General features: G+C 38.4%; 4 protein-coding genes across 5 annotated transcripts; 1 reads left to right on the forward strand and 3 right to left on the reverse strand.

Moving 5' to 3' along the window:
• Window positions 1–4128: 4128 nt before the first annotated feature.
• LOC137742426 (WD40 repeat-containing protein HOS15) lies at window positions 4129–8679 on the forward strand. 2 transcript variants are annotated; one of them, XM_068482291.2, is made up of 15 exons: window positions 4129–4394; window positions 4503–4995; window positions 5095–5243; window positions 5343–5679; window positions 5761–5855; window positions 5945–5991; window positions 6266–6416; window positions 6501–6564; window positions 6706–6864; window positions 6945–7066; window positions 7352–7426; window positions 7606–7659; window positions 7737–7810; window positions 8043–8117; window positions 8344–8679. In XM_068482291.2, exons 2-15 carry the CDS (start codon window positions 4935–4937, stop codon window positions 8561–8563), a joined length of 1683 nt encoding a protein of 560 aa, XP_068338392.1. In that variant the 5' UTR covers window positions 4129–4394; window positions 4503–4934; the 3' UTR covers window positions 8564–8679. The 2 variants fall into 2 exon arrangements, with proteins under 2 accessions (XP_068338392.1, XP_068338398.1); XM_068482297.2 differs by lacking the exon at window positions 4129–4394 and having other exon boundaries at window positions 4785–4995; window positions 5335–5679.
• Window positions 8680–9886: 1207 nt separating this feature from the next.
• On the reverse strand, window positions 9887–12545 carry LOC137713189 (putative cyclin-A3-1). Its single transcript, XM_068452460.2, has 8 exons — window positions 12049–12545; window positions 11307–11539; window positions 11143–11218; window positions 10965–11041; window positions 10819–10852; window positions 10582–10731; window positions 10367–10501; window positions 9887–10271 (listed from the first exon to the last, which is right to left on the reverse strand). Exons 1-8 carry the CDS (start codon window positions 12370–12372, stop codon window positions 10200–10202), a joined length of 1101 nt encoding a protein of 366 aa, XP_068308561.1. The 5' UTR covers window positions 12373–12545; the 3' UTR covers window positions 9887–10199.
• Window positions 12546–15001: 2456 nt separating this feature from the next.
• Window positions 15002–17932, reverse strand: LOC137712154 (putative cyclin-A3-1). Its single transcript, XM_068451284.2, has 8 exons — window positions 17388–17932; window positions 16919–17151; window positions 16752–16827; window positions 16562–16638; window positions 16416–16449; window positions 16173–16322; window positions 15957–16091; window positions 15002–15867 (listed from the first exon to the last, which is right to left on the reverse strand). The coding sequence occupies exons 1-8, from the start codon at window positions 17694–17696 to the stop codon at window positions 15796–15798; spliced, it is 1086 nt and encodes a 361-aa protein (XP_068307385.1). The 5' UTR covers window positions 17697–17932; the 3' UTR covers window positions 15002–15795.
• A 799-nt stretch (window positions 17933–18731) lies between these two features.
• LOC137709853 (uncharacterized) lies at window positions 18732–22096 on the reverse strand. Its single transcript, XM_068448837.2, has 2 exons — window positions 19595–22096; window positions 18732–19347 (listed from the first exon to the last, which is right to left on the reverse strand). Exons 1-2 carry the CDS (start codon window positions 22044–22046, stop codon window positions 18953–18955), a joined length of 2847 nt encoding a protein of 948 aa, XP_068304938.1. The 5' UTR covers window positions 22047–22096; the 3' UTR covers window positions 18732–18952.
• Between the last annotated feature and the right edge of the window lie 3001 nt (window positions 22097–25097).

Below are 25097 nucleotides of genomic sequence, written 5' to 3' on the forward strand. Positions count from 1 at the left end.
TGACAAAATGAGTAGTTGTACCTTCAAAATGTTAATTTGTTTTGTTTCTTCACATTAATTCCTCAACGATTATGGAGAGGATCTGAAGCGTTAGGAACTCTCCTCTTGCTTGAAAAGAAGGCCTCCAACGAGTGCTTTGAATTCAAACGCCGCTGCTGCTGCTTATTATTCTCTTGTTCCTTCTCTGCTTGCTTATTCGGTGACAACGAGAAGTAGTGCTGCTTGCGCAAACCAAGTTGCATTGTGTTTTCCCTGTCCCCGGAAACCAGCATTGGGAGAAAGACCAAGACTATTAGTACCACGAACTTCTGAAATTGCATAACTGTGGCTTGTGGGGTTTCAACTTTCAGGTCTGAGAGGAGAGATGAAAAGAGGAGGGGTCTGAAGAGGGAGTTTCAGAAAGGCAAAGTGTGGAAAAGCTGCATGGCTATGTTTGGAAGTGTTGAGACTAGAGATAGAGAGAGAGCGGGGGAGAGAGAGAGGGGAAAATAAAAGGTGACATGTGGTGCAATTGAGTATACCCTGCAAACAAGGGACGCTTCCCACGAGAGCACATTTTTTGTTTGCTTTTCCTTTGTTTTGTATAATATTTCTTTGTTTTTCACGAGAACTCTTTTTCCTGGCTTTCTTTTTCTGGTCAGAAACCCTCCCAGGCTTTCCAGTCCCCTAAAACAAGGCACTCATGCATCTCACTCCACTCCAAGCCAAGGTTATTTTTTCTCCTATTCTATTAAACTAAGGGTTAATTGCAATTGTGTTCCTTGACTTTTGGAATGGTTTCACTTTGGTTCTTAGATTATTTCTCGTCGCAATTTTGTCCTGAACTATATAAAGTGCATCTAATGAGGACAACAGTGACGTTTGTTATAGAAATTGACATCAATCGGGTGACTTTGCCTTGGATGCGGATTGGGTGGAGTTTTGGGCGAAACTGCGCAGTGCCGACATATCGGTTGGTAATTGTCAAATGCACTAAACTAAGAGGAAATACACTTGCACAAATAGAAGGGGATACAAGGAATATAGCAAACACTAAATGGATTTATTGTAAGTAGCTTATTGATTTTTCAAACCAACAATTGATCGGTTGATGTGAATTAGTTTTCATCTTCTATCAGTCGACATAATTGGTTGTATATCATTTTGCAGATTTATTTTGTTTCTTCAATCACTCAACCCTATATGTGATTACTTTGTATGCGCATTCTAACCAATGCAAAATAGATTACAACATCATGTTGTTATTGAGTTTGCTTTTTCACTTTAATTACAAAAATATTAGAAAAACGCTGAGAAATAGAAGAAGAATGAAGGGGTGCAACCAATTTTTTTATAGATAGAAAAAGTCTATTTGTTTTTACCTACATCTTATGTCACGCCACACGATTATTTTTATCAACTTTCATAAAAGAGTGTGACAAATTGTCCTAATTAAAGGCAATTGTAAATGTTCATGGACCAAACTATGAAGAATAAAAGTTAGAAGGACGAAGGTGAGAAACCCTAAAATACAGTATAGCGAAGTTGGCCATATCTTATGCTAGTTGTCCGGACGGGTTGTGCTTGTCGGCTTTGGAAGGTAGTCAATGTTATTCTCTCCCTAGCTACTTAATATAGGAAGAAATATAGGAGATTCTTCAGTGTTTCGCAAACACGATTAAATACAATTAATTAAATTTAAAAAACAGTCAATTTCAAATAATTGTATTATAAAATGTGAAATGGGTCGTGTTTCTAACACTGAACAATTTCTCATGAAAATATAAGTAATGTTATTCATACCATGTTTTTGTACTACATTTTCATACCACCTTAGGTAACATTTGATGTAAACAGTCACATCATTTGAATTAATCAGATTTTTTAATTTAGTTCATTATTTAATAAACTAATAATTAAGAAAAGCTAATTAATTAAATGATGATTGTAGTATACAATGAGTTTTTCTCTTTCATTTTCTTGGGTTTTGCAAATTTTTTAAATGATGTAGCTGTTCACATCAGATATCACCTAAGACGGTATAGAAATATAATATAAAAACATGATATCAAAAGTATCACTCTAAAAATATATATGTTGCTTTTTACAACATTGGAAAGTGTGAAATCATCATCATCATATGCATCCAAGGACAAGGACTTTCCTTCTTCATGGAAAAGGTTACCATACGAATATGGAACTATACAATAATTCAAATCTTTTTTTAATTTTTCTTTGTTATTTAAGGAGACAGATAAATTATAATATTTCTCAATTATTTACTTAAACTAGAGGATTAATTTGAGTGATCAAATCATGCGTGCTCGAGTCTTTTCCAAAGTTTTTACTTTATTTGAGAATTCCTTTCCTTCCGAATGAAGCGCCGCGAAATGGCATCCACCCATTTATTCAAAGATTCAAGCTCTGACGACCATTTTTTGCTTGTCTTATACGCCACCGTGACTGGTACTAATATCTCTGCATACGAGCCATGCATGGAAAGCCTACGTCTTGAAATTCTTGGATGGACTTGGAAGCAAAAGAGCTTAGATCAACCTCTTATAGATATTTGGGGTGTAGTTTTAGGACATCTTTAATCAATCGATCATAAATTTTAACAGACTTCATCACAAAAGTTAAAGATATGGCTTGGAGTTAAGGTGATTTTTAAAAACAGCTGGTATGAAAAAAAGCTGAGAGAGTTTTTGGTGTTTGGTAAACACTCCAAACCAACTTTTTTTCAAAGTTTCAGATGAAAAAAAAGCTAAAAGGTGGAAGCTGCAAGAAGCAGCTTCAAAAAGTGGCTTATTTTCAAAGTTTCTCCTGATTCCTCGCACTTTCAGGAGGAAGAACAATGTCACCACGTCCCGCCAACCCAGCTCCAATCCGTTGATCAAGAATTGCAAATCGACGACCCGATCATCAACTTCTTCATCGCCACCTTTCTCCGTCTCCATCTCTGCCTCTAGCTCTGTCATCAAAAATGGTGAATTTCTCAGCCTTGAACGTGAGACTGGAGCGCACAATTTCAGAAACCCTAGTCTCGTAAGTTCCATTAAACCCTAATTTGGAGGTGGAGTGAGATGAGGAGGAGAAAATGAGGATTGGGGCGATCTGATTGGGGCCGAAGAGGGAGTGAGCGTCGTCGTCATTGCCGGATAAGAAATCGTTGTCTAAGGTTTCGACGCGGGTGAGGTGAAGAAATGGGAGGTGTCGGTAGCGGAGAGAGATCGGAGAAAGGGACTCGACTGAAGATATGGGAGAGCGATGGTTGGTATTGTCAGCGCCAGCGAGGTTGAGGCAGGAGAGAAGGGTCACGGTTGACAAATGAGGTGAGGAGGTGGGTCCCATTTTCGACGACCATGTGGAATGAGAAGATGAGGAAGGAGAGGATGTCGAAGGTGAAGAGGTTGCTAGCAAATGATGTCGTGGCTTGTCATATCACATCTAGTACTATACCTTTTTGGTCATTTCACACAATCACAGCTGTTTTACATAAAAGTTTACTAAACACTATCATACTACTTTTTTTTTTTCCAAAAACACTTTTACAAAAAAGTTTACCAAACACTCTGCTGCTTTATTTCACAGTTGCTTATTCTCACAGCATAACAGAAGCAGCTTTTTTCAAAGCACAGCAGTACCAAACCAGCCCTAAATTCGAATTTTTTTGTCACATGACTATCTCTTGAATACCTTATGACCCCGACGAACAATTATCCGATTAGGCCAAATTTTTTATGTCTAGCTGGCCTAAACCCGCAATTATTTTCTTTAGTTTAAAGTTTGGCCCAACTGTAAAAGGAACCTAAAAACTTTGGCCCAATCTTCTAAATCCTTCTAGCGTAGAGTTAATCGGACCCAAATTTTTTGTATGCAAGGTGGGCCCAACCCAACCAAAACCCCATGCTAGCTGCCGTCGCTCAACTACAACATAACTAAGAGAACTCCAGTGTTACAAATGCCCCTAGGGCAACTCACTATTGAATTCACCTGGTGAACAATAACTGCCTTTAATAAACAGTAATTGTCTTTTGCATCTCCACCCCTAAACTGAATAGTCATAGCAATAGAAAATAAAATATTAGTATTTTTTCCTCACCTAATCCATCAACATCCCCATCACCTTTTCCCTTTTTCCCCTCATTTGACCGGTTCTTCCTCTCTCACTCACTCTCTCTCTCTCTCTCTCTCTCTCTTCCTTTTTCTTTCTTTCTCTCCCTCTTTTCGAGCTCACTCTCGTGAGCTATCTTCGTCCTTCCTCTTCAAACCTTCAACAAATCAAGCTCAAAAATAATATTTTTGAAATCCTTGGAACTCAAGGAACCCAACCATAGCCTTGCATGCGGCATCGATGCATGGTGCGAGGTCCTACCATTGAAGTTGAGAGCTTGAGCTCTCAATCTCGAATCGAAGTGATGTTTCTATCACTATCTTGTGTTCTTAAGCTTTAAATCATATTGTGTTGCAATTCTTGTGGTTTAATTCGAGGGCTTAATTCCCTGCATGCATTCTTTTTCCAGATTCCAACAAAGAAAAATGGACAAATTCGAGCCCGGTCACCCTGACATCAGCCACACATCATACAGCCCTCAAGCTCTTGGGCCACTAATTCGAGCCGGGCCTCTCGCTCGGACTCCCTCAGCCCACATTCCGGCATAGGCAGGAGTTTGCAGCTGGGGGTATTGGGATGGGAAAGTAGCCGGTCCATCGGGCTAATGGTCTGCTCTGACAAGCGCCCAGCCGCGCCAGATACGCTCCTTATTTATTACTTACAGTTAAAACACGTGACACTTTCACAAACAGCCCCTCAACGGCCATCCCTCTCTCTGCACAGCCAGTAAGTTACGACAACTCTGACCAAAATAAAAGAGAGTTACAACAACTCAGGCGGTGGACTGGCGGTTTCACCTGAACCCTAGGGTTTGAAGGCTGAGCTTTGAACTTTTCCGGCGATGCTTTCCCTCAGTTCCACCGAATTGAACTACTTGGTCTTCCGCTACCTCCACGAATCAGGTCTGCTTCTTTTCCCTCTCCAATTTTGCTTCCAATTACTCATTTTTCTGGCTACGAATTGTTCCGAAGCTCACTGATTTAGCTCCTCGATTTCTTCAGGTTTCACGCACTCAGCTTACGCTTTCGGATTCGAGGCGGGAATCGATAAAAGCTCGATCGACGGAAATGTAGTTCCGCCGGGAGCGCTCGTTACTTTCCTCCAGAAAGGGCTTCAGTTTCTGGAGCTGGAGGCGGACTTGAGCAGCAATGTAAGTAGCTTTTATTTTTTATTCGTCGTTGAATTTCGTGGTTTCGGAATTTGGAAGTGTGGAATTTGGGGCTGATGTGTTGCTGTGTTAGGTTTACAGAGTGATGCCGAGATGGAGGAAGATTTGTCGTTTCTGCAACCGTTGGATCTTATCACGAAAGATGCATACCAGTTGCAGAAAATGGTGAGGGAGAAGAAGGATAGGATGAACGCCACGGCGAATGAGAGGAATGCGAGCAAGGAGGAAAGTGGAAGGGAGAATGGGAGGGAAGTAGAGGAGGAGAGGAGAGATAAGGAAAAAGAAGAAGAGGAGGATGGAGACGATAAGCTGGAGAAGGATAGAGAGCAAGAAATTGGTAAAGTTGAGGAGAAGACACACGAGGAGGATTGTAATTTGATGGAGAAGTTGGAACCTGAAGAAAATGAAACTTCTGGAGGTAAATTTCGCGTCTTTATATCTGTTTTAGCTTCCCAATTGTAAAGTTTAAGACTTTAAGTCGTACATGAATTTGAAATAGGGGTGGAACCAATGGATATAACTCCAATCTCAACATCCTTGCCTTGTGAAATTCCAAGTCGCGATTTAACAGTTCTAGAAGGCCATACCTCTGAGGTTTGGATATATCCCTGCATTGTACATTTTCTTAGAATTTTCAATTCATCAAGTATGATTGAAGTAACTTGTTACTTTATTCCTGGCAGGTTTTTGCTTGTGCATGGAGTCCATCAGGTTCCCTTCTTGCATCTGGGTGAGTATATTGTCTTTCATAACCGGGCAGATTAGCATCAAATGATTTATATTGTGTTTTATCTTAACGACTCGAAAAAAAGTGGCTTGAGTTGAGATGTTGTTTTTGCTAAATTTAGGAGTGGAACCATATAGTAATAGGAAATAAAATCCCACAAGGAAACAAATAAATTAATAATTACATTCCTTAGCTAAAACAACTCACGCCAACAGCTTTGTAAGATAAAGGGTCAGGGCAGACGCATAAACATGGAAGATGTATATTCTTTGTGTAGGTCTGGAGATTCAACTGCGCGAATTTGGACCATTGCAGATGGCAGTTGTGGATCTAGCATGCAAAATGAACCTGCAAATGTTGCAGTGTTGAAGCATTTCAAAGGTAGAGCCAATGAGAAAAGCAAGGATGTGACGACACTTGATTGGAATGTGAGTTTTATCACCTTCTGTAGTTGAAAACCTGACATGACTATCTCGCATTATATATTTGCTAAAACATTCGTCATTTTGTAGGGTGATGGGACATTGCTTGCAACAGGTTCTTATGATGGACAAGCAAGAATTTGGAGTAAAGATGGTGAGTTGTTATGTTAACCGTCGGAACATGCTTGCGAGTAAAGTCTGGTTAATGTAATGTCAAGTTGATTTTAAATAGCATGCACTTATCCCTAGGTTCTTCTTAACATTACTTCTAATTACTGATGAGATTTTTATGCAGGAGAGTTAAAGACTACATTAACCAGACATAAAGGCCCAATCTTTTCTCTGAAATGGAACAAGAAGGGTGATTATCTTTTGAGTGGCAGCGTGGATAAAACAGCAATTGTTTGGGACATAAAGAGCGGAGAATGGAAACAGCAGTTTGAATTTCATTCAGGTACTGCACTCCCTTCTAGGGTTGGTTTGTTCAATTTCAATTTCTGTAATATGCTAAGCAAGCCACAAATTATTTTTCAGCTCCAACCCTGGATGTTGATTGGCGGAACAATATTTGTTTTGCAACATGTTCCACCGATACTCTGATACATGTTTGCAAGGTTGGAGAGAACCAACCAATCAAAACTTTCTCAGGGCATCAGGTTTGTTCTATAATTCAACAAACCAATCTTCTAGTTTCTCCTTGCTTTTTAGTTACTGCATCAGTTTTTGAATTAAACACAATGTTTACAGTTATAAAATAGACCAATTAGAACTCTGCTCAGCCCATTCTAAGGTTTAGGATATTATGAGCGAGTGCCTGATGAGTCATGATACATTTGATGCTGCCCATTAAGGCATATGTGTGAAATAAAATAACTTGAGGAGGCATGAATTTCAAGAGCTACATACACTTGGCTTATTCTGATATAGTTTTACTGTTTCAGGGTGAAGTTAATGCTATTAAGTGGGATCCAACTGGGACCTTGTTGGCTTCTTGCTCTGATGATTATACCGCTAAGGTGAACTAGAAATTTAACATGCTTTTCTTTTCAAACGTCCAGTCTGTAACGTTGCATGATTACAATATGTTGAAACTTGACACCCTATTAATGTCTCCTTAATACAAAACAGTTTGTTTCAAGGGTTTCTCATTATTGTCGGTTTCTTGAATGTCCTGAAAACTCATCTTTTCATGCAGATATGGAGTACGAAGCAGGACAAATATTTGCATGATTTGAAGGAACATGTTAAGGTACCTGCTTGTTTCTGTTTGTGAATTTGTTGAAAAGTATCCCAGGTCACAATTTGTGATGGATGCATTATTTTCAGGAGATATATACTATACGGTGGAGTCCTACAGGACCAGGCACAAATAATCCCAATCAGCAGTTAGTGCTAGCAAGGTAAATCTGCGGCTCCTTTGGAATGCTTGGAAATGGAGCCAAAGTACTTGCATTCTTGTTGGTTTAATCATATTACATGATTTGTAGTGGTGAACAGTTGTTAAGTGTCTTTTCTATGTGTTTCTGCATGCATGATTACTCATGCGTTTGTTTCTGTCATTGGCTTAAAAGGGTAGATGCTGTTTCCTTATTTATACATTCCTTATGTTCCTCAAAATTTTATGTGGACCAGCGCTTCCTTTGACTCGACTATAAAACTATGGGATGTGGAACAAGGGAGACTTCTCTACAGCTTCGATGGCCACAGGTACTTCCTAGCCGTACAATATGGCTATTAACAGTCCTTACTGTATTAAACCTGAAAACAAAATGAGGCAAAATGAATTCAATTTCAAACCAACAAACACAAATGCCACTTGTAAATTTTTCATATTTGAGCATAGCGTTATGTTTACTTGTCGATGAGAATGTAATGTTTTCGTTGTTAACTTGTTGTATTTGCAATCTACTGACCGTCCTTATGACAATCCTAGGGATCCGGTATACTCTGTTGCATTCAGCCCAGATGGTGAGTACTTGGCGAGTGGATCAATGGATAAGTGCATGCACATATGGTCCGTGAAGGAAGGCAAAATTGTAAAAACATACACAGGAAATGGTGGGATATTTGAAGTTTGTTGGAACAAGGAAGGCGATAAGGTTGCGGCATGTTTTGCTAACAACATTGTATGTGTCATGGATTTCCGAATGTAGAACTTCAACTTTTATGATTTAACTTGAACTTTTATTTTAATTTTTTGGGACATGTTGGATTGTAACATAGAATATTTAAGCTTTGTATCTTAATATATGACATCTTAAATTTCTCACCGATTACCCATTATTTCTGGATTGTATGCGTTAAATGACATCAAAACGGTCGATTTTTTCAGGTGTCACTTAATATAATTAGAGTGCTACTAAGCTCACTTTATTGTCTTATTTTCTCACCCACTTGGAAATAATAATTTTATTGGCAAAGTCATATTTGTGTAAAATGACCTCCAAAGATGTAAAGACCAACCAATCAAGTTTTGCCACATAATTATGAGTTGTATACTTTAAAAGATTTGGAAACTAAAACATCATAGTGAGAAGTTGGCGATTGCTTTCGCCTAATGAACATTCCAATACAATGAAGAATCCTTGTGAAGAATTGTATTTGTATCTGTCATTGCAATAGGATCTGGTGGTTTTGGTTTTCCCATCCTTGCATTTACTGGTTTCGTATTCTTTGGTTACCAAGGAACCAAAGTGGAGGAAGGCGAACACAATATTGAGTGAATTATTAGAATTCTCGTCACGAGGTTTTCACATAGGATTGCATGGAAGATTCTACATAAGATTTATATTAAAGTAGATAATGATAGAGATTCTACGCTAGAGCAGTTTTGAGGCGTGGTGGTATTGCGATGGTTGGCGACTTAGGCGGGGGATTGGGTGTCGGTGTGGCATGGTTTTGAGGGTTTTGGTACGTTTGAGATGGGGTTTTGGGGGGTAGTGCAGTTGGGCTTAGGGTTTGGGGGTGTCGACGGTGGTTTGGTTGGGGTGTAAAGAGATGATGAGAACAAATTCACGTCAGCGAGAATGGCACCCATCCTCCATTGTTGTAACTAAGTAAGGTCTCAATAATAATTGCCTTTTAAAATTATATAACTTTTTTAAATCTAACAAAAAATTATGTGGGGTTGTTTTGGGAATATTGGTGGGTGAGGAAAGAGTTTATGTGCTTTTTCACTTTTTATGAAGGGTGGAAATACAACACCACTCCACTCTATTATTAATTCACAATTCAAGTATGGAATGATGCTATTTCAAGAATAAATAGCATTAACCCTACTTATTCAAGCGATATTATCATTTAATCAAAACACGGAATTAGAACTTGAATGCAGAGGGCGCTATTGTAGTAAACTTGTCTACACCGAGGTCTGCAATTACGTGTAGCTTGTTGTGTTGAATTGCCTGATTCAAATCTATCAAGCAGAATGCGAGTGAAACAAAAGGAGGAACAAAAGATAAAATATGAGACTGGGATTTATAAACACCATTTCTAAATTTCTAGAGATTGAAAACACGAGGAATATTACAAGCTTTCACACCCATTCAGCATCAACCTGCTCATCTAACTTCTCTCGACTAACAAATAATCTACGATCAAAGAAAATTAAAACCCTAGTTGTAGTGGGGACTATCTAAGCAAAACCATTGAGAGTTGAAACCCTACGAAATTATATCACAACGATTAACGTGAGCATCGGCATCACCAGAACGGATTTTGACAAACTAACTGCCTCCCGGATTCATCTCGCAGCTAAAGTTAAACCGTAGTCTTCTTGTACTCGAATAATCATTCTTTCGGATCTTCAAAATAGTTAGATGGTACTTCTGCAGGAGAAGAAATGGTTGCGACGCATTTGAACTGTTTCAAGAAAACAATGCAATTCAGAACATCCCTCTCTGGTGTGGAAAATGAAATCAAAATCAGTAGGGTTAAACATTTTAGCCTGAATATACCTTATGCTGTTTGTACTTTCCTCTTATGGATTGTAGAGACGCTCCTCTTTTACTACAATGCAAGTCGTATATGAGAAGAACGCATTCCTTCAAATCAGCTGGTTTATATCCGGAATATCGTTGCAGGGACAAAGTCTGCAAGAAGCAAATGACTCAGCAATTGCCTTCAATACTTTGAGTTGAATGATGTTAAAATTCTCCAACGAGTTACTTACCCAAGGATGGTCCTTTGATCGGATCATAAATCTTGCGAGAAATGTAACCGACGCAGCCACCAAAGAAGGCAAAAACTTAACACATTCATAATCTAACAAACTTAACTCTGCCAGGTAGTATCCCAAAAATTCTAACTGCAGATTAGGATCCTGTAAAAAGCACAAAGCAATTAATTAGCTTCTCACATGAACTGACCCTCAAGTGGCACATTCCCGTGTCAGAGAGGTTTTGCTTACTTTGTAGCTCTCGTGAGCAAATCTAGTGAATCTCCTGCAAACCAAAACAAGAAGGAACGTTAATCAGTCCGATAAGCTGTCAAACTAAGCACCTCAATAGAATATGATAAAAACTGTCCAAGAACAACAGTACCGAGACTTCTTACCTTAGTAATGTCTTTATTGTAGGGTTTCCCAAGTTGAAATTTAAGGACTTCAGTATATCAGCCTCCATTGTTAACACCTTCAACGAAAATAAATATCAACTAACTTCTACAATTACAAAACCGAATGAGATGCAAGAAATTAAAATCTAAGATGAGGAAAAGATATACGAAAGTTTACCTCGTCCCTATGATATGTATTATCTGTTATGTAGCAAAATTGTTCTACATGCGGAGGGCTGATCTCTTCATACTTTCTGTTTGCCACATTAACCATAAGATTTCAAATTAGGATCTCTATCAATAAGAAACATGACTTAAAATTTCATTGATTCGTGGACTTACGAGGCAATGAGCATCGAAGAAACACCGAGTAACTGAAGCCTCTTCCGGTTGAGAACATTCATAGATAGGAATCTATCAATATACATAACGGTGAGGAAAAGAGTGTCAGAAAGGAGTTTATATTCCTCTGCAACATCAACCAACCAGTCCACTAAGACTCCTCTCATATTGGCAGTGACATCCTTTTGAATCTTTGTCATGTAATTGGGTGAAGGTCTTCGATCTTCATCTGCCTGAATATTAACCCATCATCACCATTAGCCCAGATACCCCAAAACCCAAATTAACCCCAAATTCCAATTCAAACTAAAACAAAATACAGAGACTACGAGACTTACTAAATTAAGCTTCAAACTTTTTGCCAATCAAGAGTTGCATAAATTATCACCAGAAAGCTTCAGCCTTTATCCTTAATTCAAATTTCAGAGCAACCAGAAGAACCACTAGTAAATTGAGAGCCCAAAAATTAACAAAACCCACCTCCAATTTTCCAGTAAATTCCACTTCAAACCAAGCCCAGACTACAGATACTCCAGAAGTCCCTATTTATAGCTTAATATTTGGCTAATAAAAAATGACATAAACTAATCACCAGAAAGCTTAAGCCTTTATCCCTAATTCAAATTTCAATGCAACCAGAACCCACAGATAAATTAAGAACCCAAAAATCAACAAAACCCAGTTCCCATTTTCCAATAAATTCTAATTTAAAAAAGAAAGCTGCAATTCGATAACCCTTTACCTCGAGCTTCTGAAGATACTCAAAAATATCACGAGCATACGGCGCACACATTTGGGGGTCATCCGACGCCGCATCAACGTCCTTGGCCGTCTCCGGCTGCCGTATCGTTTTGGTCAGGGGCACTGCTTTCTTCGCCTTGCCTTTGGCGCCGGGTTTCTGGATCTGCTTCTCCGCCCCGGACACTTTATTCGCTGGAACGACGGCATTCGGGAGCTCTCCCAACACCACGCGTTTTTTGGTGGCCGGCTGCTCCGGGGTCACTGCAGCCTCGGCCCCCCTCTTCATCGACCTCGTGACGCGCAGGTAGTTCTCCTTGTCCGCCATGGCTGGCGCTGTTTGAATCTGTGATTCCCGAGGTTTTGGGTCGGAGACTCAGAGAGAGAAAGAGGGTTTTGGGGGGTGAACGTGAGGGAGGAGAGAGTTTTGTAGCGAGTAAAATGAGAGCGCCATTTCGAAAAAGTAAAGTTGGCGCCTCTGGGTTTCTGCTGTTTCCAAACGTTTTGGTTAGCCCTTGCTTCAATTTTTGTTCAATTTTTTGAAATTTTAGAATTTTGCTTGAATTTTCATCAAGCTTTTTTTTTCTTCTATATTTTTTTATTTTACAATTATCGAAGTTTTTAAGACATTAATAAATTTATTCTCAATGTTAAGATAATATTCTATTTTGACTCATCATTCCAACAAAAAAAAAAGTAATAACATTTTACTCTTTTTTTTTTTTTTGCCAATATTATTTCAAAATTAAAATTGTATATATTTATTTCAACTCTCTCTCCTCAGCCACCATGTGTTTCATAGACCTTGTGGACACTCATTTCTGCCATCTGATGAGAAAATTACAAAGGATTGTACAAGCTAAATTGACGATTTTAACCTTTTCGAATTGATAAATCTTTGTGGAAAAAATCCTATTACGGAGGTGTTTAGATCTAAATTTACACCACTGGCCTGTGCAATTAAGGCCGTTGAGTAAGCATAGCTCTCAATCGTTGGATGAAAAAGTGAAGATAATTTTTGTCATTATTAAAGAATAATATTATAATTTTTATCATAATAATTATCTTTTAATATAAATTATCCTAACATCTTCCTCTACCAGATAAATATGATGTAAATTATATCCTAAACGAGCAGTACAGTTTAAGTTGATTTGGAATATCTAAAGGCACATGGAAGTTAAAAATGAATTTGAAATGCATTCAGATAGGGTTAGGATGCATGCCACAATAAAGGTGATGGCTTTGGATGATGGGACAAGCCTAGAAAAAGCGAGGTTTGTAATGATGGACATAGTAAACCTAGGTAGGCTAGGTTTTTATTTTTGCATGGTGATGGAAGTGATCGAATGGTTTTAAAAAGGCTTCTGATAGAGGGTTTTTTTATGAGATCAGAAGCCTTTCCGGTGTGATGTGGAAGCTTAGATAGGCTTTATTTTAGAAGTCACGAACTACAATCTGAGGATATGCTTGGCTTTTGACGCGGATAAACTTCAGGGATTAGAGTTGCAATTAAACTCTGTAATATTATCTGACCATGCAAAGTAAGGACTTTAGTCCTATAAATACAGATACAATGGTAGCGGGAAAAAACACCCTCCAATTCAACACACAAATTACCCTGCGCAAACCTCTCAAACATCTTGAGATTTTTTATTTTATTTTTCTGCCAACACATCTTCAGTTTGGATAAACAGCACTGTGAAGGCAACCGGTGAACATCTTCAGTTTGGATAAACAGCACCCGGTGAACATCTTCAGTTTGGATAAATAGCACTGTTGTCGCAGAGGGCGACTGGTTATCTATCCAAGTCTCGGTCGAGAAGGGTTTTCGAATCCTTATTGGCAAAGGTCATCTTATCAGCCTTCTCGGCGAATTAAGGTGTTACGAGTTACGACATTTGTCATATTGAACGCCGAGTGATTTTATGATTAGATACTCACAAGTGAGTTTCAGAGTTTGGCATTCTGACACCCGAACCACATTTACCATCAAGACATATGTCTCCTTTGAGTACTTGTGTCCATATAGTCTGATGTCAATTCAACGTACTTATACTCTTACGAATATAATCACTGTGACCGAATCCGGCACTAACGATTCGTGAACTTTGCAGAACTGGCAGCCTTGTCTTCAAGCTCGAGAATCTGAAGGCCGAGACTTGTTCCTTCCTCGACCGCAATCGCAAGTTCAGGAAGTCAGCAACGCGCTCAACGCAACATCAACAAATTTTACTCCTCGGCGGAGCTCGGCCGATGAGTTGGCATGCCCCGCATCAACCGAATAACGTAGTTAGCTCATTAGTTACTCGGCATACGCGCCACGTAGGCTTTGTAATTTTTAGGGTCAACATGAGGCTTTTCTTTAATTTATTCATTTTTACCCGAAAATAAAAAATAAAAAATTGGCTCTAATTTCTGAGGATGAAATTGAATGGAGCTGAGAAATCCCACTTTCGTTGTTCCTTATCAATTTTTGTTAATGGAATTAGTTTAGTCCACCGAATTTCTGTATAATTAAAAAGGTGTTTGCAATCTCATCTAATAGAATGATTTTGACGTACGACTCATGCACAGACGCAATGTTTTTAATTTATAGGATTTTGAGGAACGAATAAATGGCAAGGTTTTTTTTTTTTAAATACATTTATTTTTATTTTTTTGGGTAATTTTATTTAGACCCAACCAAACTCTTTCTACACCCAGCTACAAAAAACACTCTGTAATTCCTACACCCATTCAACCGAGATAGTATCCACATGCAGTGCAGCGCCACCACTCAAGCACTACTCCAAACCTCCCTCTCCCATCTCCGGCATATAGAAGTTAAGCGGGATTGCAAAATCAACCATCGCCTTCAACAACCCAACCCAATAAAATGTCGCTTACGGGGTCGACGATGCCGCTTAGTTTTGCCTCTTAACAGCAAGTCCCTATCACGCACAAGAGAAGAAAAATTTGGAATGTATTTTTCATTAAAATTTCATATATACAATGTAATTAAAATTTGGAATTTCCAATTCGCCAATTTATGAGGAAACATACTTGAGTAAGAGATCATGATTTTCTGTTCTCATTTACAGCCAAACTTAACCACAAGCCAGCAAACTTCAAATTTGCATCAGAACACTGCATAGCTTATTACATGAACAAAGGTGTACCCATGAAATTCTACCTAGGGTTTACATACGGCTGGTTTCGGTCTAGGCAGAGAGACAGATTTACAGTTACTGGGAGATCATTAAATTAGTTTCATCAACGAAAAGGGCAAGGGGTGGCTGTTTCAGTTTAACAAGGGCAATGCTCTTGCTCATGTACATTGCTCCACCTGTGGCTCGAAAATCTTGGCTTGCCACAATTAGGTCCCCATGTTCACATCATTGCACCACATTTGGTTGGAAGTTGACAGTCCGCTTAAGTGCAATGTCCCCTTGGCTTCAGATAATTTGGTTCAGTGCTAGACCATAACCCTGCATCAAAGCTTATCCGCTGTTGATCCAATGAATGGCAAGTATAGAACCACCATGTCTGAAGTCCAACATGAAGAAGTTTAATCATGTGCTAACAGGGAGTAACGGTTTTTCGAAGTGAGCATCCAATCATGAAAAACCAAAGCACATCAAACTTGATGCCCAATCCTCACCGCATGGCAATTGGCCACATTACCACCCTTTCATTGAGCTTGCCATATTCAACTTAAAGCCAGATCTTCCTATCACATTGGACAAGCACTTGCCTCAAAGATCATTCTTCATGCTTTCAGATCTTGAAAGAAATGAACCGGTATTTCTTGAGGGCAAGGAATATGTGCCACACATTTGAACTGCATTCGAAAAATAAAACTCCATTAGAATCATTGTCTCCGAAATTTAGAAAATAAGAAAAGGTCAAACATATTTCTGATATAAGTACCTTAGGTTGTTTGTATTTCTCTTGAATAACATTCAAATTTCTTGCTCTTCTTCCCAAGCACATGTCATGTATGGCAAGAACACATTCTTTCAAATCAGCTGCTTTATATCCAGTATACTGTTGTAGTGCTGGACACTGGAATGAATGCATCTTAGTAATTGCTTTCATACATATAGAACTATGGAAGCCAGCATAAGTAATTCATCAAATCCTTACCCAAGGATGTGTTTTTGTTCGAGTCATAAATCTTGCCAGAAAAGCAGCTGATGCAGCTATCAAAGAAGGCAGGAATTTGACAAGTTTGTAATCCAACAAACTCAGCTCCGCAAGGTAGGCAACCAAGAACTCTAACTGCAAATTGGGAGTCTGTAAACCACACAAAACAGTCCAGCAGTTAGTACAAGAGACCATAAACTTGTCAAATCCACATGTATGTTAGAGGGCAGAAGGAAAGCTTACTTTGGAACTCTCTTGAGCAACATCTGTGAATTTTCTGTAAAACAACTCACCAAAGGAACAAAAACACTCAGCCAAGGTCATTTAAGCTTGGGAAGCAACTAAATATACCAAAAAGAGTGACTTTTGAACGTCGGGTTCATCCTTACCTTAAGAAGGTACGAGTAGTTGGATTCCCCATTTCAAACTTCAGGGATTTGAGTATATCAGCCTCCATCTTGATCACCTTTATAACCACCAAAAAATCACTCTTAGTATAAAGCACATGTATCTACCTGAGATCCTGATGTAAAAAGAGACAATCATCACAGACAAAACACAAAGTAAAAGATCAAATACCTCTTCCTTTGTGTATGTATTTTCAGTTATGTCACAGAGCTCATCCACGTTGCGAGGATCAATCTCTTCATATTTCCTATCGGTTAAAAGCATCATTAATTTCAGATCAAAAGAAACAGAACCAATCAGACAAACTCACAAACAGATCCAAAGATATGCAAGCTTACGAGGCAATGAAGATCGAAGAAACTCCCAGAAGCTGAAGTTTCTGCTTGTGGACAACATTCATCGAGAGAAATCTATCGATGTAAGAAACAGATAGATGAAGGGTTTCCGGAAGGAGCTTGTATTCCTCTGAAACCTCCACCAACCAATCCACAAGCACTGCCCTCATATTGGCATTTGCATCCTTCTGAACCTTCTCCATGTAATCAGGCAACGGCCTTCTCTTTGGCTCCGCCTAAACAACAAAAACCCATCATTCATTGGCAAACCGTAAATCCCAAATTCACAAAACATGAACCCCAATTGAGAATAAGCCCAAAAAGTTGCAGAATTTTTCAAAATTCAAATCACCATTATCAAAATGGAACCCAAAACCCTAACCCAATGTCAAGATCGATCGAACAATCCAACACCGTTCAACTTATCGAATGAAGAAATCGAAAAACTTGGGAAAAGGTGGGATCTTTGTACCTCCATACGACGGAGATATGCATAAATGTCGGAGGCGTACGGGCCACACAGCTGCGGATCCTCAAACTCACGCGCCGCCTCGGCCCTCTTTTCCTTCTCGGTGACACAATGGGGCTTCTGCAGCTCAACCCGTTTGGAGTTCCCCGAAACGACGACGTTAACCAAATTCGTAACATCTCCAAGCACCGCGCGCTTCTTATTACCCAACTGGTTCTCCTCCACCAAGGTGGCCATCGCCCTCCTCTTGGCAGCCGAGCGAGTGGTGATGCGACTGCAGTTCACTTGCTCCGCCACAGTGGTAGAGGCCATTGCTCTCAGAGTACCGAGCTTTGGACTTTACTCGCTGTAGCTTGGACAGAGAGAGAGAGAGAGAGAGTTGGAGGTGTGAGAGAGTGAGGGAGGAGATGGGGATTTGTAGAGGAAGTTGAAGACTTTGAAGAGAAAGATAGGGAGAGCGCCATGTTTGAAGAGCCTCAAAATTTTCTTCTTTTCGCGCTGTTTGATTTGATGCGAATTGTTTTTGGTTTTGGAGACTTTGGGAATTTGGAGCGTTTGATTTTGTGTTTTTCAGTAATTTTTGGAGCGGTTTGTCGTGTTCGTTTGGTCGAATTTAAAATTTGTGGAAACGCACGTGACGTGACTTTCCAATGAACCGGATTCAAAACTTTGATTTTGAGCGCTTTGTGAACCTGAAATTGGGGTTTTTTCTGGTCCGGATTTTTTTTTTAAAAGTATTAGTCACTTCAAAAATTTTATTTTATATTCATCATAAGTGTATTTTTTTTCTAAATATATAAAATTTGGAATGTATAATGAGATTTTTAGAGTGACAATAACAATTCTTTTTTTTTTTGTCTGATTTGGATAACAAATTTTGAAACTTTCATAATTCACTTTTGGGGCAAACAAATTTTGGGGCGGGATGATTTGAAAATGATACTTTGATTTTTATCTTTCTGCTGCTACTCTTCTAAATAAGTACAATAATTTTTTTTTTTATTTTAAATATGTATAAATCAGTTGATTAAAGAATTATATTATTTTATTTTATTTGAGTTTGAATTTCTTTTTTTGTAAATTGTAAATTAGTAGATCATCTAAATTGATTTCCTTCACTTTAGCGAGACAAGATACGTGCAACTGATTCTTTTGATCGAAAAAGGCCTAAGCCCAAACTTTTTTTTTTTTTTTTTACTTTGTTTGACTTCAATTAAAATTTGAGTGGTTCTTCATTTTTATCTTAGACGTTTGTCTAATTCCTTATTATTATATTCAAAATTTTTATTTTTGACTCTATCGACGTCCAAACATGGTAGAATGAAAAAAGAAGGCTAAATCTAACGGTAACATAAAAAAGCAATATATTATTCTTCTCATCATCGTCCTTACAAATCCAAATACCGAAAACAAAATGTTTTATACATACCAGCCTTAACTATTGGTTTGGGTGTGTCATTTACAGCAATATGAAAACCACCCTCATATATTCGAGCCTCCGAGAGTGCGAGATTCGTGTTTTCGGAAGATTTTCGCTGTTAACATATTCATGAATGTGCAATTGTTGTTCAAGTTAATGCTTGACTGTTGACACTCTCAACATTGAACAGGGTTTGCCTTGCAGTTTCTAGTTTGTAAAGTGCCTCCCTCAAGCTACTGCGTCCGTCAGGCGAAACGCAAGTGCAAGAGAGTCCAACTTCGAAAATTAAGACCAGGCAATTATGTTCTTCTGCTGGGGTGAGACACGGCCCTTCATTAGGCAGGCAGTGCATGAGGTCTAGCAGCTCAGGGTCTAGCACTTTGATCATGTTGTGAGGGATGGCTGATTGCACCCATCTGATGAGGTTTTCGTCTCCTGTGAAACTTTCGTCGGTTGGACTTTTTCCGGTGAAGATCTCCAGCAACATCACTCCGAAACTGTATGCATCTTCCGCTGTCGATGGTTTCTGTCCAAAACCATACTCTACATTGTAGTGTTCATTCTCAAAGTCAGAAAATTATAAAGCAAGCACATTTGCTAAAACAATCCGCAAGTAACTGATACCGAGTATCAATCTACAATACTCAATACATTAACAATATTCATTAAAGTTACAAAGATTGACCATATATCAACGCAATATGCAAAATATAACGGCAATGAATTATGGAACATACTGAACATAACTAAAATTGTCTGCAAGTGAGGAAATAGAATAATTAGTACTAACCTGGTGGTATGTATCCTATAGAACCCTTCAGAACATTTGTGGAGCTAAGAGAATGTTGAGTAATCTCTGTTCTCTCCATGAGCAGCTTCGCCAGCCCGAAATCTCCAATCTTTGCTGTCATGTCTCCATCCAAAAGAATGTTGCTCGGCTTTAAATCACAATGTACAACTGGAACTTCGCAATCGTGGTGCAGATAATCTAATCCACACGCCACATCAATGGCCACGTTGAGTCTCTCCAAAATGTTCAATCCATCTCCATCTGCATTCTTTTTCTTGCCCTTAATCCAATCTTCCAAGCTCCCATTACTCAAATACTCATAAACCAAGGCCAGAAACTCCATGTTTTTAAAATCCACCCTCGAGCACGAAGTGATCAACTTAACAAGATTGCGGTGCCTCACGTTCCTCAACGCCTCACATTCTGCCAAAAAACTCTTCCGAGATCCTGTCATTTTTATATCAAGCACCTTCACTGCAACTTCAGTCCCTTGTCTTAAAAGCCCTCTGTATACAGTCCCAAAGCTCCCACTTCCAACCAAATTTTCCGGGTTGAAATTCCCAGTTGCGCTGCGGAGCTCTTCGTATGTGACCAATTGATGTTGCCCTTTTATTAATAAATCAGGAGAAGTTTCTCTAATTGTTGTTTTGCAGCCTAAGCCTTTTCTTTTCCTAACATAAAGCAACCAGGCAATTACCACAATGCCTACCAATGCTGCCAGAACAGATGTTATGATAAGAACTAAAACCAGTACTTTTCTCCTCTGACCACCACTCTTCACACATGGCCAATCTCGGCAAAGTTTCCAGTTTCCTTCTAGATATACACTTGAGATATTTCTAACAAACACTCCACCATTAGGAATTACTCCCTCTAAGCTGTTAAATGAGAGGTTCAAGAAGCTAAGGACCTGTAGTTCTTGAAGTTTATCAGGAATAAAACCAGAAAGCTTGTTCGAGGAGAGGTCTAAAATCTCAAGACCTCTGATTTCAGCTAGAGAATTTGGAAGAGGACCGGAGAGGTTGTTTCTTGCAATGAACAATCTCTCCAAGCTTGTACATTTTCCGACTGAGCTGGGAATTGATCCCGATAAGCCGTTGTTGGAGAGGTCTATAGTGACAACACTTGCTAGTACTCCAATTTCTTCAGGCAAAGGTCCACTTAGAAGGTTGTTAGACAAATTCAAAATTGTGCTCAAACTAGGAAGGTTTAGAAATATTTCTCCGGAAATGCTTCCGTTGAGCGAATTGTCGGATAAGTCCATGGAAAGCAATTTCTGAAAGTTTGAAAATGCAAGGGGTATATTGCCAACCAAGTAATTTCCAGATAAATTAACGTGATTCAATTTCATGATATTACCTAAGGAGTTAGGAATTGTGCCAGATAATTTGTTTCTTGCTAACCCAAGCACTTGCAACTCTTTCAGCTGCCCAATTTCTGATGGGATTTCACCAGAAATTGAATTGTAGTTCACATTTAGCAAAGTTAAGCTACTGAGTTGACTAATTGAGGCAGGTATGTTACCATAAATTCGATTCCCTCCCATGTACAATTTCGAAAGAACCTTGGAGAGGTTGCCAATGGACTCTGGAATTAGGCCTTCCAACCGATTTTCGTCAATTGCAAGCCAACTTAAGCGACTGCTGTTTGTCAAAGAAGTAATCAAATTAAGACCATTGTCACCATAGCTAACGATCCGATTGAAACCAATGTTGTACATTTCAAGGAAGGGAAGATTTCCGAGGCCTGGTGGAACCGAACCGTCATGGAAATTGTTGGACAGTCGGAGCTCTCGAATCCTTGTAATGTTGTGCAAGGACGCTGGAATTTTCCCTGTAAACAGATTGAAACAATTTCTGAAGTAGAGAAGGTTTGGCAGCGTGACGCCAATGTTGCTTGGAATTTCACCCCAGAGTTGGTTTGAAGCAACGGTGAAGCGAACTAGCGAAGAGATGTTGTATATGGACAAGGCAACAGTGCCGGTGAGTTGGTTGCCGGCAAGATCAAGTTCTTTAAGCTTACGAAGAAAACCTAATTCCATTGGGATTATACCGGTGAGGCTGTTCGTGCCAAGATTCAAACTTGTGAGGGTGGAAGACAGGTTGCTTATGGATGGCGGGATTGGACCGCTGAGATTGTTGCGCGCCAAGTTCAAGACTTGAAGCTCTGTCAAGCTCCCAACATGGTGGCTTATGGAGCCAGTGAGTCTGAAGCCGGAAAGATCGAGAGAAACAACCCTTTGAGTCCCACCGATTCTGTTGCAAGCAACTCCGGTCCAGTTGGTGCAGGGGGATGAGCTTTGGTTCCAGAAAAATGGAGGGAGATTGGCCGTTGATTGGAATGATATCAAGGCCTCCTTGTCTGTGACATTGCTTGGAGTAAATGCTGAGTCTACACTCAGGAAAATGCATGCAAGAACAGATAATAATGTTACGGCAATGTGAGAATTCATGGCGTTTTGGGGGGTTTCCTTCTGAACTCGTATGGAAAAAATATTAAAACATGCTTGCTCGGTTCAGAAACTTATACGTAGGTGCTTGGTCAAATTTGGTGTGCTAAGTACCAGAATAGTGACTTTTCAGTGCCTAAAAGAAAAGGATGACCCGGTTCTTAGCAGTCAAGTGCGTGTGCTGTCTTAATTTCTTGAGCGTTTTGAGATAAGTTCCCATTGGTGGTGGTTGAGTACTTAATGTTCATTTCCATTGATACTTATAACCTAGCTATCTTGTTGTTATGGGCACTGTGATTTGAGAGTTGGGTTCTTGTACCATGCAATATTGGTTTTTAGTTTAAATTAATTTTAGTGGAACAAGAGTTATCATGAATTTCTGATGTATATTTGATGTCTGACTTCACTCTAGCGTAAATTGTGATCTCTCTACTTGTTGTTTCGCAATGTTGTATATTGTAATCAATGCATTCGATTTTTGACATATCTCAAAGTCAAAGTGTGATAACCAGTACCAGTTGGTTATGGGAACCACTAGCATTTTCCTGATATAGTTTGTTGCCTTTGTGGGATCCGTGGACTGTTGTTATAAGAGCAATTCCACCTCTAAAAAATGAGCTGGTCCAAAATTCATTTAATCCACTCAAATGAATAGTAATTGACTCCAATGAATGATAATTGGCCAAATACATCTCCACCCTTAAAAAAATGAGCTGGGTAAGAGTCTAATCAATTCGTATTAAAATATTTTTAGTTTCGTATAGAATTTTTAACCAATCTTGTCACGTCACGTGTTATTTTCCGATAGTACCATTTTTGTGAAAGATAGGTGTGTGTGTGTGTGTATAATCTTTTATATTTTTATATATTTTTTAAACAATTTTTATAATTTTTTATTAAATTAATTAATATGGACCGTTGGATTTAAAAAAGGATGAAATCCAACAGCCTAAAAGTGGACACATGGCCCACGGCAAGATTATGACATTTTATTTATTTATTTATTATTTATTTTAATGCTGGAACGCTCGCCCACGTTCACATGTATCCCACGCGCCAGCAGCAAAAAAAAAAAAAAAAATTTCATATGGCTAACGTCAACCTGGCGTTATGTAAACCGGTCTCTTGCTCAGTCCATTATGTGCTGGACTCAAAGCTGGCCTCCACTTTGGGGCAACCTATTATGTGGGGTGGAGTGGGTTTTTTTTGTCTTTTTTTTTTTTTTTTTTGGGAGGTTGGGGGTTGGGGAGGCTGGCCTAAAACTAAACTACAGCATTATGATGACTCTTTGTCAATGAAATAAAGGGCACCAACCTTGCTCTAACACACACATTTTCTCATGCAACTAACTTTTAGACCTAATAGCTTAACTTTCAAATAAACATTTGTTATGTGTTCATAAAGTGTATTTTCTGTCCAATGACTAATTGTCACATGATGAAATAATGACGAGAGATAATGATGCATTGTGATACATTGAAATCGAACGAAAATCTTAAGCTATAATCCATTAGCAAATGAAATTCATAAAAATTTGAGAAAACCTCAAAGTTGAGTGTTGAATGATATGAATGATAATTCATATACAACGTCAAAATTGTTTAAATAGTCGTAGCAAAGCCTACCTCCAAAAAGAGAATAAATTATAAAATAATAAAATTTCGAAAACCTTCTAAGGGGGTGTAGTCAAATGAGGATTTTAAAAGACTTTAAAATCCTGGTGTAGTCAACTAGGATTTTAAAAGAATCTATTTAAATATAGGGATAGTCAATTAAGGGATCTTAAAATACTTTAGAATCCTGATCTAGTCAACTAGGATTTTAAAAGATTTTTATAGAGTCAATGCAAATCTATAGGTATTCATAAATTCATAGATTTTGAATGATTTCTTTCAATATGAGATTTTGTAGGATTTGAGAAGCGATTGTAAGCATAACAAAATCCTACCTCCACCCCTAGGATTTCTTTTCAACCCCCTCGCTTTCTCTCTCTCTACACTTTGCAACTTGATCTTTCTTTCTCACTCTCCATTTTCTTTCAAACATAAAAGCTGCCAACTTGATGTCCCTTCATGTTCATCCGTCACCGTCCTACTTGCCAACTTGAATTTTTTGAATTTTTTATTTCCTTTATTTTGGATCGTGTAATATTTCTTGTAATGCTTTCATGGGAAGTGTTAATGCCTACTAGCAATTCTTGTAATGATTATGCATTTTATCTGAAGGTGTTAATTTTTTACCATGTTAATTGAACTCTTAAAAATGACTACTCGTAATCTTACTGCCAATTAATGCTTTATGTTATTTTTCGTGTAATCGTGTTAGTGTAAGAGTGCAAGTATCTTCTAAAGCCTATTTATATTAGGAGATGTACTTAGATTGAACAACACAGATTATGAACTAATCAATTGTTAAGAAAAAATGTTAATTTTGAGACATTTGATTCAAGAAGCACTACTTGTTCTGGCTAGTTAAAATTATTTTTCGTAAATAAATCACAATTCAAATGAGAAAGAGAAACACATATTTGATTGGTTAATATTTCCATATCAATATATATATATATATATATATATATATATATATATGCTTATGTCTTTTTCAGATTGTGCACTGAGAAAGAAATTTATGTTGTAGGAGTCAAAGAAGAAATCCTAAGAAATCCATGAAAGAAATCCTTACAAATCCATAGAAATTTATAATAGAAATCCATAATAGCATCATAATTAATTGGTGACAATATATTAGTGACTTTGCTCACTTTTCTTGTAGTGCTTATGATGAAATAAGTTTGAGCGTGTAAATACAGAAACGGGTCAGCTAAGTTTCCGAAAGCAAAGGGATCAAGCCTAATAGGGCAAAACTTTGTGTTCATCGCTCAAAACTACTCGAAAAGTTACAAAAAAAATTCACTTTCGAATATGACAACATCAAATAATATATTAGCCGTGAATTTTCAATTCTCAAATCATTTCCTAAACATTGTTTTCCTTCTTTTAATTTTATTGCATTTGAAATTATAAAATCACCAATAATCAATTGAAAATCAAAATA

Source organism: Pyrus communis, chromosome 15, assembly GCF_041283825.1.
Source record: "Pyrus communis isolate YQ-2024b chromosome 15, ASM4128382v1, whole genome shotgun sequence".
In the NCBI taxonomy this organism is placed as follows: domain Eukaryota; kingdom Viridiplantae; phylum Streptophyta; class Magnoliopsida; order Rosales; family Rosaceae; genus Pyrus; species Pyrus communis.

Coding starts and splice junctions, on each gene's coding strand:
- LOC137742426 (XM_068482291.2), top strand. CDS start 4,935: ATGCTTTCCCTCAGTTCCACCGAATTGAACTACTTGGTCTTCCGCTAC. Junction 6,865..6,944: donor GCAGTTTGAATTTCATTCAG/GTACTGCACTCC, acceptor ATTATTTTTCAG/CTCCAACCCTGGATGTTGAT. Junction 7,660..7,736: donor ATTTGAAGGAACATGTTAAG/GTACCTGCTTGT, acceptor CATTATTTTCAG/GAGATATATACTATACGGTG.
- LOC137713189 (XM_068452460.2), bottom strand. CDS start 12,372: ATGGCGGACAAGGAGAACTACCTGCGCGTCACGAGGTCGATGAAGAGG. Junction 11,219..11,306: donor TCTTCGATGCTCATTGCCTC/GTAAGTCCACGA, acceptor TGTGGCAAACAG/AAAGTATGAAGAGATCAGCC. Junction 10,853..10,964: donor ACAATAAAGACATTACTAAG/GTAAGAAGTCTC, acceptor TTTGGTTTGCAG/GAGATTCACTAGATTTGCTC.
- LOC137712154 (XM_068451284.2), bottom strand. CDS start 17,696: ATGGCCTCTACCACTGTGGCGGAGCAAGTGAACTGCAGTCGCATCACC. Junction 16,828..16,918: donor TCTTCGATCTTCATTGCCTC/GTAAGCTTGCAT, acceptor TTTAACCGATAG/GAAATATGAAGAGATTGATC. Junction 16,639..16,751: donor ATACATACACAAAGGAAGAG/GTATTTGATCTT, acceptor GTGGTTATAAAG/GTGATCAAGATGGAGGCTGA.
- LOC137709853 (XM_068448837.2), bottom strand. CDS start 22,046: ATGAATTCTCACATTGCCGTAACATTATTATCTGTTCTTGCATGCATT. Junction 19,348..19,594: donor TATAGGATACATACCACCAG/GTTAGTACTAAT, acceptor ACTACAATGTAG/AGTATGGTTTTGGACAGAAA.